At 40.9% G+C, this 18,802-nt stretch overlaps 1 protein-coding gene across 1 annotated transcript; it reads right to left on the bottom strand.

Moving 5' to 3' along the window:
* Positions 1–519: 519 nt before the first annotated feature.
* On the bottom strand, positions 520–1,430 carry LOC146855710 (urocortin-3-like). Its single transcript, XM_085650645.1, has one exon. It carries the CDS (start codon positions 1,417–1,419, stop codon positions 958–960), a length of 462 nt encoding a protein of 153 aa, XP_085506771.1. The 5' UTR covers positions 1,420–1,430; the 3' UTR covers positions 520–957.
* Between the last annotated feature and the right edge of the window lie 17,372 nt (positions 1,431–18,802).

The raw sequence follows: 18,802 nt of genomic DNA, 5'->3' as shown, positions 1-18,802 counted from the left end.
CTCGAGACTGCTCTCGACGGGATGGTCACATTGCACTGGGTCGAAGGGTATGCGACAGAACACAATGCTCCACAGCTGATCAGCACTGCACACAGTGTGAACCCCTTAGAAGGTTCAAAGGTGCTTTCTGGCTTGTTTTGTGGCTTTGCAGCTGGTTGGATGCTTGGGGAGGTGTTAAGGCATCCAACTGCATAATGTCTTGTCTAAAGGTTATAATTAGCAGTAGGGGCTTCTGGAAGGCAGCTTCCTTCCCTACCTGCCCGCGGTTGTCAAAATGTGTGTTGATCTGGGAAGAGTCTGTGAGCCTGTCAAATGTGGCTACTTTTTTTTTATCTCTGGGTTTCTCTGCAAACCAATGGAATCGATTATCTCATTGTTGTGGTTGTTTTAGACTGCTAATTGATTACTTTCTTGAAAATGATCTTTTGATAGTTGTGGTGTGATGTAAGAGGTTTTTACTTAACTGAAAGGCAAATCACAATTACCGGAGCAGTAATTCCAATTAAAACTACCACATCAAATGATGCAAACTTTTTTTAATAATCCTTTTTCTTTTTTTTTTAATTTTCTAAATCCCAATCTGCATACAAAAAAAATCAAACTTAATAATATTAATAATAATTAATTAGATACATCTACATCCTAGAATGGGACTTTAAAAACATCAGTGCATGGAAGAAAATGCAGACATGACAACATCCCTGACCTGGTCGCAAAAGGAGCGGAGCCAGGTAGCTAGGAGATGGTGTATGACACAATGCAGCTTTTTAGGACCGAAAACACAGCAACGAGTGAACCATTTGCACAACGGAAAGTTCTTCCCCCTCCACAGAAGGGGATGTGGAAAACAGACTCTATCGAGAAAGGGTTCCTCAAGGTGTGTCCCTACAACTGTACAATTAGTCTTGTCTCATCTTACGCCCATCATGGCCGGCTTGCTTATTCTAAGACTGGCTTTCACTTCCTTCGACCAATCTGGGCCATCAACTGGGCATTGGCTGCGGCCTTCGCCCGCATGTTTTTTGCCTTGGCGATATTAAAGAGGATGTTCATGAGGTGGGTGGGAACGTCCAGGGAGAGCGTAACTTTGGTTCGGCGGTCGCTCTTTGCCTTGTTCTGGTACACTTTCCCCTTCAGCTGGGCTTGCGAGATGTACTTGTAGCGGGCCCCTGGGAACGTCCTTTTCTCCTTGTCCTTCTCATCTTCTTCCTCCTCTTCAGAGAGAAGGTCCTCACCAGGGAAGTAGTCTAAGCCTCTCTTGCTGAGCAATGAATCCTCCTCCAAGTGTCGCCTTTTGGCCTCGGAGAGGACTTCGTTGAGACAGCTGAAGAGGGGCTCGGCTTTGTAGACCTTGTAGGAGATATTGGTTCGGGCAGCACACAGCATTATCAAAACAAGAAAGAGCCCGGGTCGAGGCATCGTTGCAGCCTGGACCTTTGGAGAAAACAAGAGGAGAGACGACAATGTCAATGGTAGTAGAAGAATGGGAAATGGAAGCCTTTGATCGTGATAGACCCCGAAGTAACAGGACCATAAGCAAATATTACCCGAAATTTCCCCGAGAGACTAGAGATAGTCAAATGAAACAATGGAGACAGGCCATGGTGGCAGAAGGTTTATATCCTGTGTTAACATCAGAAGAACAGACAGGAGGTAAATGTACAGAGAAAACCAAACACTTAACCATGTTAGGTAGTGGAGAAACAGAAGAGGGATACCTAGAAGACATATTGATGAAAAGTCCTCCACATTATAATGATGGATTCAATAGAAAGACCCCTAGTGCCCCGATGATAAGAACACCTTTGGTTCCCCAGATAGTACCTGACACCACAGATAGGGTACTTCAAGAAAAGGAAAGGGAAGCAATAAATAAAATTAGAGATGAATTGATTCAAAGAATAGTTCAGATAAACGCACATCCTGAAGCATTGACCATACCAGTGACAATAGGTCCGGTAGTCCCATTGTATGGTGAAAAATCAAACTGTCCTAAAGGTCCTGTAATGCCTACCCCAAGCATAGAACCTAGAAAAGAAAAGATCAAGCAAGTGAAGGTGAATCAGTAATATCATTGATGGATTTGCCCATAAGAGAACCGATGATGTAAACTCCAAAAATAAATTTGCCCAGTTGTTCAAAGGAAGTTAGATTAGAAACATCATCAGGAACTAGAAGTGCCACCATAGTAACCCCAGAAGATATAGAGAGATGGTCTCAAGAAATAGAGAAGCCAAAGTCTCAGCCAAAAATACTAGACATTTTGAAATTGAGAGTAGAATTGGAAGAAATGGTTGCTGGTAATGTGGGTCTCGACAGATTAAACACATACAGTGAGGAAGAATTACTGTTTATTTGTAGAAGCATTACATGAAACACAAAGGATTCCATGAAAAATTGGCGAATGTGGCATCGGAAATGGGTATTGACAGAGGGAAATCAAAGGTGTTACAGAAACCATATAGAGCAGAATTTTCTGATAAAGATTTGGAAAACATGAATGTGTCTGGAATAAAATTGCAGATCTGAGAATTGTTATTTCTGTTGCAAAAGTAGGGAGATCTTGAAAGATGGAAAGTTAGATGGGCAAAGAAAAAGGAAGAAGCACAGGTAAATCGAACAACATCTGAATATGCCATGAGAGAAACAGAAGAGGTTGTATCCCATGAGAAAAGTACCCGGAGGGGGGTACGTACATGTGCCATGGAATAGACAGGATATTTTGTCATTTACAAATGATTTCCCAAAATTGAGAGAAAAACCAGTGGAGTGGTACAGACAAGTTGAGAGGTTTGTGAAAGTTTCAAAGGTTTTATTAAAGGATTTGAATGGTCTGTTTGACATAGTGGTACCTGCAGATTTGTGGACAGAGTGTAAAATTACTGTAGATGGCCTAGTGAGGAGTATTCAAGAGATTCAAAGACAGGAGCTCCGTCAGAAGATGTAATAAAAAAATATCATCAAGTAATAACTTTCCTAAAAAGTAAAATTCCCCCGAAGGAAACTGATTGGGTAAAAATAGACAGAACAACCCAAGAAAAGAATGAGTCTGTACATGCCTACTACGAACGTCTTTTACAGGTGTTCAAACAGTATAGTGGGTTTCAAAGCTTAGAGAACAAAGACATGACTCATTTTGTCTACCGATTTGTGTCTGGGCTGAGATTGGATATATCTCAAATGATTAAGCAGCATGTGCTGTGTTGGCAATCGAAGCCCATCGATGAGATTTTAAAAGATGCTAAATATTGTGGGGACGAAATTGATAACAAGCAAAAAGCCCTAGAAGAAAAAGTAATGTGGCTCAAGTAAAATTAGCTGAACAACAAGAGCTCCAATTAAATAAACAGTCAGAAAATCAAAGAAGAGCACAAGGTCAAGGTGACAATAATGGGGGAAAACCTCGGGGAAGGTTGAATCAGGAAGAGGCAAAGAAAAAGTTTCCCTGTCACGGGTGCGGGAAGCTGGGGCATTGGAAGAACGAGTGTAAAGCTATACAAGATAATAATACCCCAAATCAAAATTTTAATCCACAGACGCAGAATGAGGTGTTAATGAGTCATCAGCAACAGGGTATAGATCTTCAGAGTCAATTGCCACCTGCCCCTAAATCAAATTTTGTGAGTCAAGCCAAGTACAGTGTGGATGCCGGATTTCCAGAAGGAAGTGGTAAGAACATTTTTGTAACATCACCGTTTCTTTTGCAGGACCCATTAATTGATTATGATCAGGAATTATGGTGCCTGAGGGGGGAGGAAGGGGAGTGCGTACTTGGCGCATCCCTACCGGTAGATCAGTCAGGTCCATACGTAGGAGGCAAAGTGGAAGGAAATGATATCACTTTTCTGTTGCACACTGGTGCTACCAGATCTACTGTGAGAACAGCAGACATTCCTAACCTGCCCCTCTTGGGAGAAGACCTCCAAGTTGTAGGTGTTTTAAACAAACGGATTAGAACCCCAATCACAGAACCAATGAAGGTGCAAATTGGAAATTTTAAAGAAAGGCATACATTTGTGGTCTGTGACTCAAGCCCTGTAAATCTGCTTGGAAGGGACTTACTGTGCAAAATGAATTGCACCATATTTTGCACACCGGATGGTGTTGCAATACAAACCCCAGATGAGGATGGAGTTTACAAGTTCATGTTAGCTAAACAGGGAACAGAAGTGAATGAATTATTTTCGATGATGACACAAAATGAATTACCTGCAGAAGTCGAACTGACTGTAAATGCAGAAATATGGGATTTTACTGGAAAAGAAATAGGATTAATGGCAAATGTAGATCCCATAAAAGTGACAGTGAAAGAAGGTGCTGTTTATCCAAATACCAGACAATACAAAATGAGTCCAGAAGTAAAAGCAGGTGTTGCAGCAGAGATAGAGCGATTGGTCGAACAAGGTATATACGGAAAATATAGGGTGGTTCAAGATCTTAGGAAAATCAATAAGATTGTTGTACCATGCGTTCTTTTCTATTCCATTGCATCCAGATAGCAAGCTTTTATTGTCGATCAAATTTGAAGAGCATGTTTACGTCTGGAATCGTGTGCCTCAAGGGTACACTGAAAGTCCTTCAATCTTTAATCAGATTCTTAAAAGAAGCCTTGAATCTCTTGTATTGCCCAGAGAGTCAGTCCTGGTGCAGTATATTGACGACCTATTGGTGGCGTCAAATACACGGGAAGACTGTCTTGCTGTTTCAATTGCACTGCTAAATCATTTGGCAAAGGGTGGACATAAAGTGTCCCCTGAAAAACTTCAGTTTTGTAAAAATTCAGTCAAATACTTAGGACATCAAATAGAAAGAGGAATTAGAAGAGTGACCTCTGAAAGAATCAGAATAATAAGACAAATGCAGTTACCACGAACCCAAAAAGAAATAAGAATGTTCCTTGGAGTTGCAGGGTATTGTAGGCAGTGGATTGTAGGGTTTGCTTTACTAGCCAAACCCCTGATACAAATGACCAGAAAGAGAGCGAAAGATCCTATAGAATGGGATGAGGAAAGTATAGGATCTTTTAGAATGTTGCGGGAGTGTTTGCGTGAAGCGCCTGCTTTAGGCATGCCAGACTATTTAAAAGAATTTACATTATTCTGCTATGAGAGGGGTAATTGTGCACTTTCAGTTCTGACACAGAGACATGGATTGATGAGAAGGCCAGTGGCATATTTTTCTGCTACCTTGGATCCTGTGGCCTGTGCGTCACCAGGTTGCCTGAAAGCTGTTGCTGCAACTTGTGTAAGCATAGAACAGAGTGAGTCAATTGTGATGGGACACCCTGTCAAGGTGTATCTTCCTCATGTAGTGGTGATTTTACTAACCAGAACCCGAACACAGTATCTTACTCCCAGTAGGCTGACAAAATATGAAAGAATAATACTGGGAGCTGAAAACGTGACTATAGTGAGATGTACTGTTCTCAACCCAGCCACTTTACTACCTGATCCTTACGAAGAAGAAGTAAAAGATGAGGTTGAGCATGAATGTCTGGATGTGACTGAACTTAGCACCAAACCACGTCCTGACATACAAGAGGAACCCTTGAAAAACGCTGAGCATGAGCTGTTTGTAGAAGGCTCATACATGCGACATGAGGAGGGAGGATTGAGTGCTGCTTACACTGTATGTACATTAACTGGAATAGTCGAAGCATCCTTTTTACCAGAAGTCAGATCTGCACAAGTAGCTGAATTGATCGCTTTAATTAAAGCATGCAAAATTGGGAAAAATTGGGGAGTAACCATATTCATTGACAGTCAATATGGTTATGGGGTTGTGCATGATTTTGGCCAACTGTGGATGCAGAGGGATTTCCTGACTTCCTCAGGGACCCCCATTAAAAATTGAATTTTTGTGAAAGAATTACTGGAGGCAATTCAATTACCAAAAGAGGTGGCCGTGGTTAAGTGTGCTGCTCACCAATCAGGAGATGACTATGTGATAGCTGATAACCGATATGCTGACCAAGTGGCCCAACACTGCGCAAGGCATAAAATTGCCTTAAACAAGCAAATCGAAACTTGTGGAATCAGCTGCCAACTTATGCTACTTGCATGAGTGGGAACCTGGGAGGAGATAAAGGATTTGCAGGATGCAGTAGACATAAGAGAGAAGGAAGAGTGGGTGAAAATAGGATGTCAAAGAAGGGCAGAAGATGGTGTATGGGTTGTTATGATGGCAGACCAGTCATGCCAGACAGTATGCTTGCACCAATGGCTAGAATGTATCATGGAGACACACATGTGGGCAGAGATGCAATGATTCGACTTTTCAGACAAGATTGGTTTAACGCGAAGTTCAGGAATGTAGCAGAGAGCCTTTGCCAAAGATGTTTAATATGCCAACAAATTAAACCTGGTAGGAAAACAGTTGTCTATTTGGGAAAGATTGGAAAGGCAGAGGGTCCTTTTGTGAGACTTCAATTAGATTTCATTCAACTGCCTGCTTGTCGAGGGCTGAAATATGTACTTGTCATATTTTGTTTATTTTCAAAGTGGGTGGAAGCATACCCGATCCGAAGAAATGACAGCTTGACAGTGGTCAAACTTTTATTAAGAGAACTCATTCCTAGATTTGGTTTCCAGTAACGATTGATTCAGATAGAGGGTCTCATTTTAATAATGAAGTAATTCGACTAATTTGTGAAGCGTTCAAAGTTGAACAAAAATTGCACTGCGCTTACCGTCCAGAGGCCTCTGGGGTCGTAAAACAATTGAATGGCACAATCGAGTCAAGACTCGGAAAGGTGTGTGCATCCACCCCACTGGAATGGCCTGATGCTTTACCTCTTGTTCTAATGGGACTCAGAAGTATTCCAGACAAAAATACTGGATTGAGTCCACATGAAATACTCATGGGAAGAGCAATGAGACAAGCATGTGTACCAGGACACAAGCTGTTGAATATAACTGATGACTTGGTTTTGGAGTATTACAAAGAGTTGGCTGACAGAGTGTGTTCTATCTCTCATCAGGTCGGGGAAGACGCTTTCAACAGACAGTTGAGCCAATCGCATGATCTGAATCCCGGTGACTGGGTAGTTGTGAAGAATCACACTCGAGAATCGTGCCTAGCACCAAGGTGGGACAAACCGCAACAAGTTATATTGACTACTTCAACAGCTGTAAAGTGTGCAGGAAGTCATAACAAAAGGGTACCAGCTCCTGTAGAAGAAGAGTTTCAGTTGAAACGAGAAATTGAGGGTGCTGAAGGTTGTGCCGCTGTACAACTTCCTATAGAAGATCCTGAGGTACCTGCCTAAGAACAACCAAGCACTTACCAGGACAACTGAATCCCAGTGGTGGACATACCTGAAGTACTTATAAGAACTAGGAGTCAAACACAGTTAGACAGACAGGAAGAGAATGAGGACCAGACAGGAATAGAAGAACTCGCTCAGGAAAGTAGGGAAACAATTGATAGGGAGCCTGAGCAGGAACAGATAAGGAGAGAACAATATACTCAGACAGAAGAAACCCAAAGCCCTATTCCTGAGTCTGAGGAGAGACAGCTAAGATTTAGAGAAAACGTTCAGCCAGAAGAAGGCAAAGAGGTAAAAAGACCTGAACAGGACCAGATAGGCATAGAAACGCAAGTTCAGGACACAGAAGAAAAAACAGACATCACTAATCCTGAACAGGGTCAGATTGAGGTAGAAGAACCCATCCAGGCAGAACAGGCCAAAATAATAAGCCCTGGACAAGGTCAAATAGAGAGGAAATCTGAAGATGAAGCTGATCAAGTTGTGCCAAAATCTAAATAAAATAAAAGGAGTCTTGAAGAACCAGGCAGTGTAGTGAAAAGTCGAAAAGGTGAAAATTGGCTGAGAATTATCAAGAGACTGAGATATCGTCTTAAGACAATCAGTGAAGAACCTGATCAAGTAAATAAAGTAACTAGTCAATCTGGACCTTCCAAAGTAACACCAAAGCGAAGGAGTCAAAGGTTGAAGACATCGAATAACAAGTTCAAGGGTCCGGAGTTGACATATGTTATTCTTGAAGACTTTGAAAATCTTGACTTAAATGAAGAAAGTGATGAAGAGCTGAATGTTGGACAAATTGAGGAGGAAGTGAGACCGACTTGAAAGAGAAAAGACGCTTAAGGTGTTATCTCATACCAGGTTCTGAAGTTAAGAAGATATAATCTTCTTGTCCAAAAATGTCTGATAATGATGTTGCTGGAAAACCAAAACGAAGCTGGATAAAGAAGTGTTGTAGGATCTGTATATGTAGTTTAATATTAGTCCTCATAATATGGGTGGTATTAGCAATAGCTATTCCCTATCTAATGGTTACTGACAAACAAACTAGTACTAACACACATACAGAAGTTGCAAATATTAAAGTAGATAGGTTAGACGTAGAAACACCAGATGAGCTAGATTTACACCACACTGTAGATAAGAATGAAACTGATTTAAATGTATTTGCAAATCGTTTAGTACATTATGTAGAAACTATGGAAGTTAGTGATTGTTATGTTTGCATGAAATTGCCAAGCTCAGTAACTGAAGGGGTAAATTATCATCATTTACCCTTGACATATGGTATTTCATGTAGTGTACTAGCTAGTTTATTCTATAGAACTGGAAAACTGCAGTATTATTATTCAAATGTAAATGTAATATTTTCAGAAGTCCCCATGCAAAAGAGCATGAACCCTGTCCTTAGTACCAGAGACTCACAATTCATGGGTGAATATTTCCTAACAATGAAGACAATAGATATAACTGATGCACATAAACGCAACCTATCATGTAAATTACATGAAGAAGAAAATATATTTTTGAATTTAGTAGAAAACAGGAGACAGGATTTCCAAAGAAGGGCCTCTGAACCGAAACCTCAGATACCTAAATGGGCTGAAAGGGAAGACCTTTTAGTAATTGGCAAGACTCATGCTGCTATGTCTCTGGACTTTGAAAAGAAAGGGAAAATCAGTTTCCATAGACTTAAAACACAATATAACAACGTATTTATTGTTTCCAGTGAATGTGAACATAATTTCTTAGTAATTGGGGGTTGGGGACTAAAAGGAGGAACTGGTCCAGCATTTCCTGGAATTTATTATATATGTGGAAACAAAGCTTATTTTAGGTTAACTGATCACTAGTATGGGAGTTGCTATTTCGGAATAGTATTCCCTAAAGTCTATCATGTTAAAAGAATCACCGGAAGCAATAATGACAGTAGTGGACTAACCAGATATAAAAGAGCGAGCTTTTCTGAAATAGTAGGTGATATATTTGGTGCATCGATACCTTCAGTGGGGGTTCTGCTGAATTCTTGAAAAATCTGTCAATTGTCAACAGTAGTTGATCGGTTATTTACTGACACTGCTGGAGGATTTTTACTGATCGAAACAGAATTAGTTGCTGTTAGATCTATGGTTTTGCAAAATCGACTTGCCCTTGATATCTTTTTGGCAAAAGAGGGTGGAGCCTGTAAAATGTTGAAAGCGCAACATTGTTGCACGTATATACCTGACAAAAGTATAGAGATTGGGAGATATATTAAAAATATTACACATTTGGAAGAGGAACTGAAACCATTGGAGGTTGACAGTGTATGGAAGAAAATAACAAATAGTTTCTCCTCTATCACTTCTTGGTTTTCAAGCATAGGTAAGAGTATCTTAGGTCAAATATTATTGCCAATCATGGGCATAACTTTAATAGTCTTGATGATAATGTGTTGCCGCAAATGCTGTGGGAAAAGAAAGAGGTACGAAGTGAGTGAGAAGGGTAGGAAAAGAAAATTAGAAGAAATACGACTTGAAGAATTGAAAGGGAATATATACAAAAGAATGGAAGGATCACAATTTAAGAAAGATAAAGGAAAGAATAAAAGATTTGAAGACATCAAAATGGTAGAATGCTAAAGTTGGCATCTGATTTAAAAGAATTAAGTGATAGCATAAAATGCCATCAGAGAGGGGATTGATGGAGCAAGGTTTCGTATAAAAGAAACTTGCTCGTGTGCAATCCTCTCAAATAACCTATAAGATTGTAACCAACTTGTTCGTGAATACTAATTTTGCACCAACATTCTACATATTGTATCCAGGGGATGCTTTCCTCTGTGCCTCACTAATGAATAACCCGAGTGTCCTAAAATGGCCGCCAAAAACACGAGAACTTTTCTGTGCATGCGTCTACTACATCTACGTAGTATGATGTCTTCTGTCGCTTGGGGGAAATCTTTGCAGCTGCGCAATAGCTTTTAATATGGCTGCTTTAAAGTAACGCACTAACGCACATGCTGTGCTGAAACTAACCTATGCAAGTTTTACTAAACTATTAATGCAAAAGATGTATTAAGTAAATGGGGTTAGAGTAGAAATAAGTGGTATACAGTGAATTCATTTTAGTTTGTATTCTAACATGTTCTTCTTTGACTTTATTAATAGTTCATATTTGGGCCTTGGAGGGTGACCATGTCTTTGTTTCCTTGTGGCTTCTACGCATGCACAACGTCTGCTTGTCCTAAAACAACTGACGTTATTGACTGACTGCCAAACCCTAAGCCCAGCAAGGACATGGGAAGAACAACTCTTGACCCTACGAGAGGAAGAAGACGCAACATTGTATTACAGACTTATGGATCCACATATGAATTGCTTGTGGGAATAAAGCTTGTGGGTATTAAAATTAAGGGGCAGGGAGCTAGACAATAGACTAAAGAAAAATATTACACTTAGTATGGTGTGATGTCCTCACCCCACTGTTTGGCCCAATCAAATTGCGGGTGAACATGGAATTGAAACATTTGGGGGTAGATCATACATTTGAATTGGTATAACAAAGGTAAGTTCTAGATAGTTAGATACACTTGATGCTGAGATGCTGATGCTATGCTGAGATGCTGCCCGATTTTGCTGCAATCTGACTGCAGAATCCAACACTAGGGAAATTCGCGGAACAACCGAGGAGGCACATCTAGGAAGGGGTCCGGACGAGCCCGATCCGGAGAGAGTAGCACCAGAGAGGGGTGTAACGCTGGCGTTACACTAGAGGAGGTCACCTTCCCTGTCCTGTACCTGTCTTGAATCCATGACACTCTGATGTCGGGGTCCTCACACCATTCTAGGTGAATATAATTGTGGGGTAAATGCTCCGTACTTGCTCTCTATTCTTTCTCTTCTCAGGTACTGTCATTGCAAGAATTTAATTGATGCAACTGATTATAAGCTAACTGTACTATTTTTCCTGATGGAGAATTTTGGCATTTCCATGTGTGTTCTGATTTGATTTACAAAATTATTAATTCAGATAAACTTTTAAATCTCCTTCTGAGTCTGTGGTTCTTTGAATAAAAGATAAATGTATCATATTATTTCCTCCCTTTTCTAATCTACTACTAGATCTTTCGAATGTGCATTTACTCAGGAGACAGGAATGGTAAGAATACTGGTGTAAAGGTTTCCTAGTGTAAAATAAAATTGATGACCAGCGGATATTTGCTAGCTCATTGAGTGTATGAATGTATATGGGCCCAAATGAGTGTTGTGTGTATGAATGTATAGAGCTGGTAAACTCTGCTGCATCAGGACCCAACTTGAAGTGAAAGAAGCGTCTAACAGGCATTGGCAAAGCCAATAGGACTCGGCAACGCGAGAGCTATTGGCTTTCTCAATGAGAATGTTCTTCTGCCATGTTGTATAGCAGCGTCTTAGGGTGTCTTTGCTTGACTTTCGGCCATGCTGAACAACAGTCAGCTACTATACAACATGACTAAAATCCATTGACAGAACAAACTGCCATCGCATCACACTTTTTAAAATCAGTTTTAGCTATACTGCAAAGCATCTGCACTGCTGGACAGCATGGCTACAAAACATTGCCAAAGCCAATAGCTCTCTTCAGCCAGACCTATTTGCTTTGCCAATGTTCGGGCTTGTTTTTCAGCATCAGACATTGACCTGTAGCAGGAGCAAGAATGACGGAAAAGGAAAAAAGAAGAAAGAGAAAGATAGAAAAACAGTGAGAAAGCAGAGATGAAATAGAGCCTGGAGATTAGGATAAAGAAGCAGAAAAAGTGCAGGTGAAAGAAAGAGGCGTAAAATGAGAATAAAAGTAGGTTGTCTTGGTATCTGGTATCGCAGAATTCTGCAGTGGAAGCAATGGCCTTTTGAGAAAAAAATGTGGTCCCTCAAATTATTATTGTATTTATTTATGTATGTATTGTATTTACACGTTGAGCATTATATTTAGCACTGTACTCAGACACATTTTTGGTTTATGTTTATCGTCCTTCTTGCCCTTTCCTTTCCATAGTAAAGCAGCATTGCTTGCATGTGGTTTGAAAAGCAAGTTGCCAATTACACACATTTGCTCAGGGATTTAGCAGTACAGACTGTTTGCCCTATTAACTGGACCCATTGAAATGATCGCCGACTTTTGTTTACTTTTCTGCAGCATTACGATCTGTGTGACCATAGTAGTTTAAAGCAACTTTACTGTGCTGTTCTTTTTATGCATACAAAAAATGCAGTTAAAGAACCGAGATGAGGGTGAGAGATTAAAAACAGACATGTGGGGAAGATTAACATTCAGGTGAAAATGGACATTTAATTTCCCAGCTACGTATATAGGGTTTTTCAGAATCTGAAGTAATCATTATTCAATACTTAAGCTATGTGATGTAATTCTACACAGTACATACCTTTTAGATTTTAGTTTTACCATAGGCAATGTGCCTTTTTGTAATATCTACAGTGGTGATGTCATTGCACCCTGAATGTTCTGTCAGCTCCTGGGTGATAGAATGTCCATGCTTGAAGCATGCCATCCTTCCCTGGAAGCAGTTGTTGATGAGCAGTATTAAATACGTCTTCTCCTCATACCGGGTGTGATTGTGGTCACCTCAATTGAAAGGAAATAATCGAATCAAGCTTTAATATTCAAAAGAACTTGTCTGAATTGCCATGATCTTCATACTGCCATGGGACACTCGGTCTCGGCTAACAGATACATCATCTGAAGTCAGCTTCATCTGTTCATTTCTCCACGGAACGTCACGGCCATTGCTATTAACGTGTAGTCGAGAAGTGAGGTATTTGCTGACTGAATATATTTGTGAACAAGTGCGAGGGTATTTGTCCCTGCGTGCATTGGAGGTTGTTTTTGTTTGCTTGTGGTGCGCTCAATCGTACGAGCGCTTCATTGGTGTGATGTTTACTTGTGCCATTAGAAAGTATTTGGCTACTGGGCACTGACAAGCACGTACGAATTTAGACCTCTGAAGCCACATTTAGAGGAGACCGACATCGTTAACAAGCTCCAATTTTAAATAGTTGGTTGGATGGTTACTATGACAGTTGCGCTTCATATTTAAAATTGAAATTGGCTCGCGTACTCACCTTGTTCATTGAGTCGCGCGGAGCCTGTCGACAACCTTCCATGGGCTTCTCTGTCTTTGTTGCTGTTTTTTGACGTTGTGTACCAGGAGCGCGCCGTGAGCCACACGGCATGCGTCTTCTGTGCGTCTCGCCATCTTCTTGCAAGCAGATCCAAGTTATCGCTTTCATGAGTCATTGAAGGATTACAGCGCCCATCATTCAACTCCAAGAAAGTACTTTCAATAAAGTTATGTCTCCATTGCTGCAATTTTGATGTATTCCGCTGGTGAATATCAGGAATATTGTTGGTCCTTTAATCTTAAAATTTGGCAAGACATCAGCGCATGAATAGTTATTAGTTGACATTTCGTCGAGGTCAAGGTACTGTTTCTACAGTCCTCACGTCATATGTTTTTTTTTAATTCAACCATTGGATCTATCATTCTCTTTTTACTGACTTTACTTTAACTGTACTTTAGCGCCATCTTGTGGATGTTTATTTAAGCTGAAGAACTCGCTTAACTTTATGTTAAATCGTAATTTTAAAATATCATCTCACGTTTATTACATGTGCAAATTCATACATTATTTCTTTTAACAATAAACCTGACAATGGTTAAGTCTTTTATTTAATGGAAAATACAATATAACAATATTAGTTTTTTGTGTTTTGGTGAAGGAAAAGGAGAAGATTTATAGTGCTAGTGAGATTTTTGTGGCATTTCTAAGTTGTCGTGTAGCTTGTTTCTTGCAGCATACTTATCATGCAGAATGTACAAGCACCTTCTTCTTTCCTACAGCTTCCAGGAGACCCACCAGTAGAGTGGAAAGTATGGTACAGGGCATTTACGAAATATTTAGGAGCCATTGGCGGTCTTAGATTTAGTGCTGAACGTAAAAGATTCATTCTTGAACACAATTTGGGTTTTGAGGGTCAAGCTGTACTTGAACATTTACCCTTACCAGAACCAGCAGAGGGTGTCGAACCGCTTAACAATTTTGACCAAGCTATACAGATGTTAGAAAAACAATTTGATGTTGAAAAGAGTTTGGTAGTAGCCAGGCATAAGTTTTTCACGAGGGAACAACAAGCCTCTGAAAGTATTGTGTCATATGTTGCTTCTCTACGTATATTGGCTTCTGAATGTGAGTTAGAGAAATTTACATCTCAACTCATCAGAGATCAAATCGTAGTACGATGTAGAGATAAAAAAGTTCAACAGAAGTTATTAACTTTAAAAAATCCATCACTTGAAGAAACGGTCTCTATCGTTAAGAGCATTGAGTTATCACAATTGTCTTCCAATGAGCTCAGATCAGACAAATCCACCGTTGGTGTTGTAAATGAAGGGAAAAATGGGGCAGATAAGAATAGTGTCTCTGAGAAAAATAGTAGTGAGAAAAACAGTAATGAGGTTAAAGGGAAATTGCCTGTGGTAAGACAGGATAAGAAACAATTCTATTTCCAAAAGAAAAATGTGTGTTCAAAGTGTGGTTATCCTTCACATTTTCCTAATTCACGAGTTTGCTCTACTCGTAACGCTTTGTGTAGAAATTGTGGTAAACAAGGTCATTTTGCAAAGGTGTGTACTTCCAGGAGGAATATCAACGTTGTGTGGGAAGAGAGTGACAAATTGGGGAGTAATACAGAAGTTGTAAGTTCCATGAGTGACTTAATGTTAGTAGTTAAGGATGATTGTGAGGAGTGTGCAGACCCAATTGTTGACATAATAGTGGATGGAAAGATTTTGAAACTACTCGCTGATTCAGGAGCACGCATGACAATGATCACCGAAGAGTTCTTCGAATCTGTATGGGGTGATAGGCATCTTGAACCTCCTGACAGAAGCCCTGTGTCTTATGAAGGAAGGAAGATTCAACTAAAAGGTTTTTTTGAAAGCACATTAGTGTTCAAAGAAAAATCTATTACTGGAAAGATATATGTTGCTATCAAAGGACTAAATATCCTGGGGTGGTACCACCAAGGCTTATTCGGAATGACTCTTAGGCCAGGCACTAAGGAACCAGTATCCATTGTTAATGAATCAACATGCTATGACGAACCTTCCAACTGGGGAAGCAAATTCCCAAAAGTTTTTTCTGACTCACTAGGTTTAATCAAGGGTTTTAAACATCTTATCAAGGTAAAAGATGGAGCTATTCCTTGCAAACACAAACTGCGTAATGTACCCTTGAGTGTTAGGGATGATTTAACGAAAGAGTTGGAGAAGATGTGTGAGTCAGGTGTGATTGAGCCAATTGAATCATCTCTTTGGTTAAGTCCCTTGGTCGTCGCACGGAAAAAAAATGGGAATCTCAGAGTCTGTATTGACTTACGCAGTCTCAATAAGAATATTTGGGTGGATTCACACCCACTACCCCGCATTGACGACATAGTTTCAAAGTTTCAAGGCTTCAAATGGTTTTCGAAGATAGATTTATCTTCGGCATACCATCAAGTTGAATTGGATGCGTCATCTAAACATTTGACTGCTTTTGTTTCTCCATCTGGAATTTTCCAATTTAAACGGATGCCTTTTGGGCTAGCTTCCGCAGCTTCCGTATTCCAACGTGTGATGGAAAAAGTTCTGATGGGGGTGCAGAATACAGTTGTTTTTCAAGATGACATCCTTGTAGCAGGAGTTTGCAGGTCATCACATGATAGAAGCTTGACTGAAGTGTTAAACAGACTACAAGAGAAGGGTATTGTGGGTAATTTGAGCAAATGTGTTTTTGGGGTACAGTCCATTGATTATCTAGGGCACTGCATTTCAGGCGAGGGCATTCTTCCCAGAGTTGGTTTGATTGAAGCAATTGTTAAAGTTCCTTCTCCCAGGTCCAAAGAACAAGTTTCATCCTTTCTTGGTATGTGTGAATTTTATTCTAATTTCATTTCAAATTTTTCAGCAAAGACTGCTCATTTACGTGAACTTCTGAAGAGAGGAACTGTCTTTCTTTGGGATCATAAGTGTCAAACAGATTTTGACAAAATTAAGAATGAACTGAGTCGCTGTAACATATTGACTCCATATGATCCTGCTCTAGAATCCATTGTGTCAGTGGACGCTAGTCTGGATGGTCTTGGTGGCATGTTGACTCAAATGAAAGTTGGGATGGAACACACTTTTGGATTTATCTCTAGATCATTACGTCTCAGCGAGAAAAACTATTCTGTAATCGAAAGAGAACTTCTTGCTTGTTGTTGGGCTGTTGAGAGGTTTAAAAGTTTTCTTTGGGGTAGATCTTTTAAGCTGCTGACTGATCACAAACCTCTTATTCCCATTCTTAATGGTGTTCTCATGAAAGATCACGCGCCCAGGATCGCGAGATTGAGCTCGAAACTTCCTCAATACAATTTTGCAGTTGAACATATTCCTGGAGGAAAAAACATTAGACCTGATTTTCTCTCCAGATTGCCGTTGCCTGTGGTGCGGGATGAATGTGTTGCAGAAGAAGATGAGGAATGATTAATTGCAAGTATCGATGTTTGTAAAGAGGGGTGTTTCAAGGAGGATGAATGGTTTGATGCGTTACATTCAGATTCTGTTCTCAAGGAGGTAAAAAGGTGTATCATCCAAGGTTGGCCAAAGGAAAAACATCTGGATAGTGAACTACAACCTTTCGCTAAAGTGGCTGATGAACTCTCTCTAGAAGAAGGTGAGATGATTTTACTTGGCGATAAATTTGTACCCCCAGTTAGTTTGAGAGATCGCATAATTATGGCTGGACATGAAGGCCATTTGGGGCAAACATGTACCAAGCGCAGAATTCGTTCTATTTATTGTAGGCCTTCAATGGATCGTCATATAGAGAGTATGGTTGAAAATTGTTTTACCTGTTGTTCCAGTGACAAAGTGATCAAGACTGTCATTCCTCCCAAGGTAAAAGTTGACCTACCCTCAGGGCCTTGGATGAAACTAGCTTTGGATTTTATCGGCCCGTTCAATGCTTTACCTAATAAGTATAAATTTGCATTGGTTATTGCTGTCTATTACAGCAAGTGGTGGGAAGTGTGTTTTATGACTGAACCTAATACAAGTGAAGTTATTAAGTTCCTAGAAAGTCGTTTTGCAAGGGAAGGTTTTCCTAAGGAATTAGTGTCGGACAATGGAGTACAATTTGTCTCCAAAGAAATGTCTGGTTTCTTAAATCAATCTGGCATTTTCCATAGGCGTGTAGCTCTGTATCACCCCCAAGGAAATGGTTTTATTGAGCGCATGAATCGTATTTTGGTTGATTGTGTGCAATGGGCTGTTTCTGGCAATATTGATATTGGGGGAGCTGTTCAGAGTATGCTGTGGGCTCATCGGACTACATCGGGTACTGAATTTGGGAAAAGTCCTTTTGAGTTACTGAGGGAGAGTTGCAACGTGTAGCATGTGCCCAGCTTGGATGAGGCAGTGGGGACTATTGTCAAGGTCAGTTTTGTCATCCTCTGTTGAGAGAGTTGAGGGGAATATGCATTCACAGGTACACAATAAAAGCTATGCTGAGGAAAACACTTCTCATCTTTCTGGAGAAAGTTCTCATAAAGATGAGTGGTCTCACAATATCAAAGTGGGGGATTGGGTTAAGATAAAGATCCCACATAATGTACCCAAGGGTCTATCTAAATTCAGTCAACCCATGTGCGTAGATTTGGTTTCGCGTTATGCTGTGAGAGTCAATGGTAAGAATCGGTAACCGAGTCACAAGAAAACAGTGTAAAAAACATTAAAAAACAAGAAAAGGGGGCAGAATAGAAACACCCTGACACCCTAGGCCTGCTTAGGGGGTCCCACAGAGACCCCCAGGGTCCACAAAAGCATGAAAAAACAATGGGCAGAATTCTTGCTCGGTGCGCGAATCCTGCAGTGTAATTTAAAAAAATTCCTATAAGCCTCCGGGTGGGCTTATTTAATTGTATGCGGGGGGCCCGCGGCCCCGGGGACCGCCACCTCCCCGGGGCTTTAAAAAGAAATGCGTGGGGGGCTTGCGACCACCCATGCTGTCCCGGGGACCGCCACCTCCCCAGGGCTCTGTTTTACAAAAAAAAAGAAAATGTGTGGGGCGAGAGCCCCCCCACATGCCCCAGGGACCACCACCTCCCCGGGACACATACTCATTTGCATTCGGGGGTCCGTAGCGGACCCCCGGGAACCACCACCTCCCCGGGGCTTTGAAAATGTTGGGAGGGGGGCAGCGTGGCCCCCCCTCCAGGAGCCCTTGATGGCCCTGGGGACCGCCACCCCCCAGGGCCGGGTCCCGCAATGTCCCAGGGTGCCCACCCCCGGGACATTGCCGTTTGCTATAGCAAACTCTGCTTTGCTTCATTGAAGCGAGAGCAGGTTTTCCTGCTCTCGCTTCAATGAAGCAGAGCAGATTACTTTTGAGCAAGGTGAGCTACCTGTCAGCAGCTCCCCATGCTCAAAAGCAATGCTGGCTCCTGTAGGATGCGGGGAGCCAGCGGGAGCAT

This window comes from Triturus cristatus, chromosome 4_1 (assembly GCF_964204655.1).
Source record: "Triturus cristatus chromosome 4_1, aTriCri1.1, whole genome shotgun sequence".
NCBI classification, from domain to species: domain Eukaryota; kingdom Metazoa; phylum Chordata; class Amphibia; order Caudata; family Salamandridae; genus Triturus; species Triturus cristatus.
This window is presented reverse-complemented; position numbering and strand designations above follow the sequence as displayed.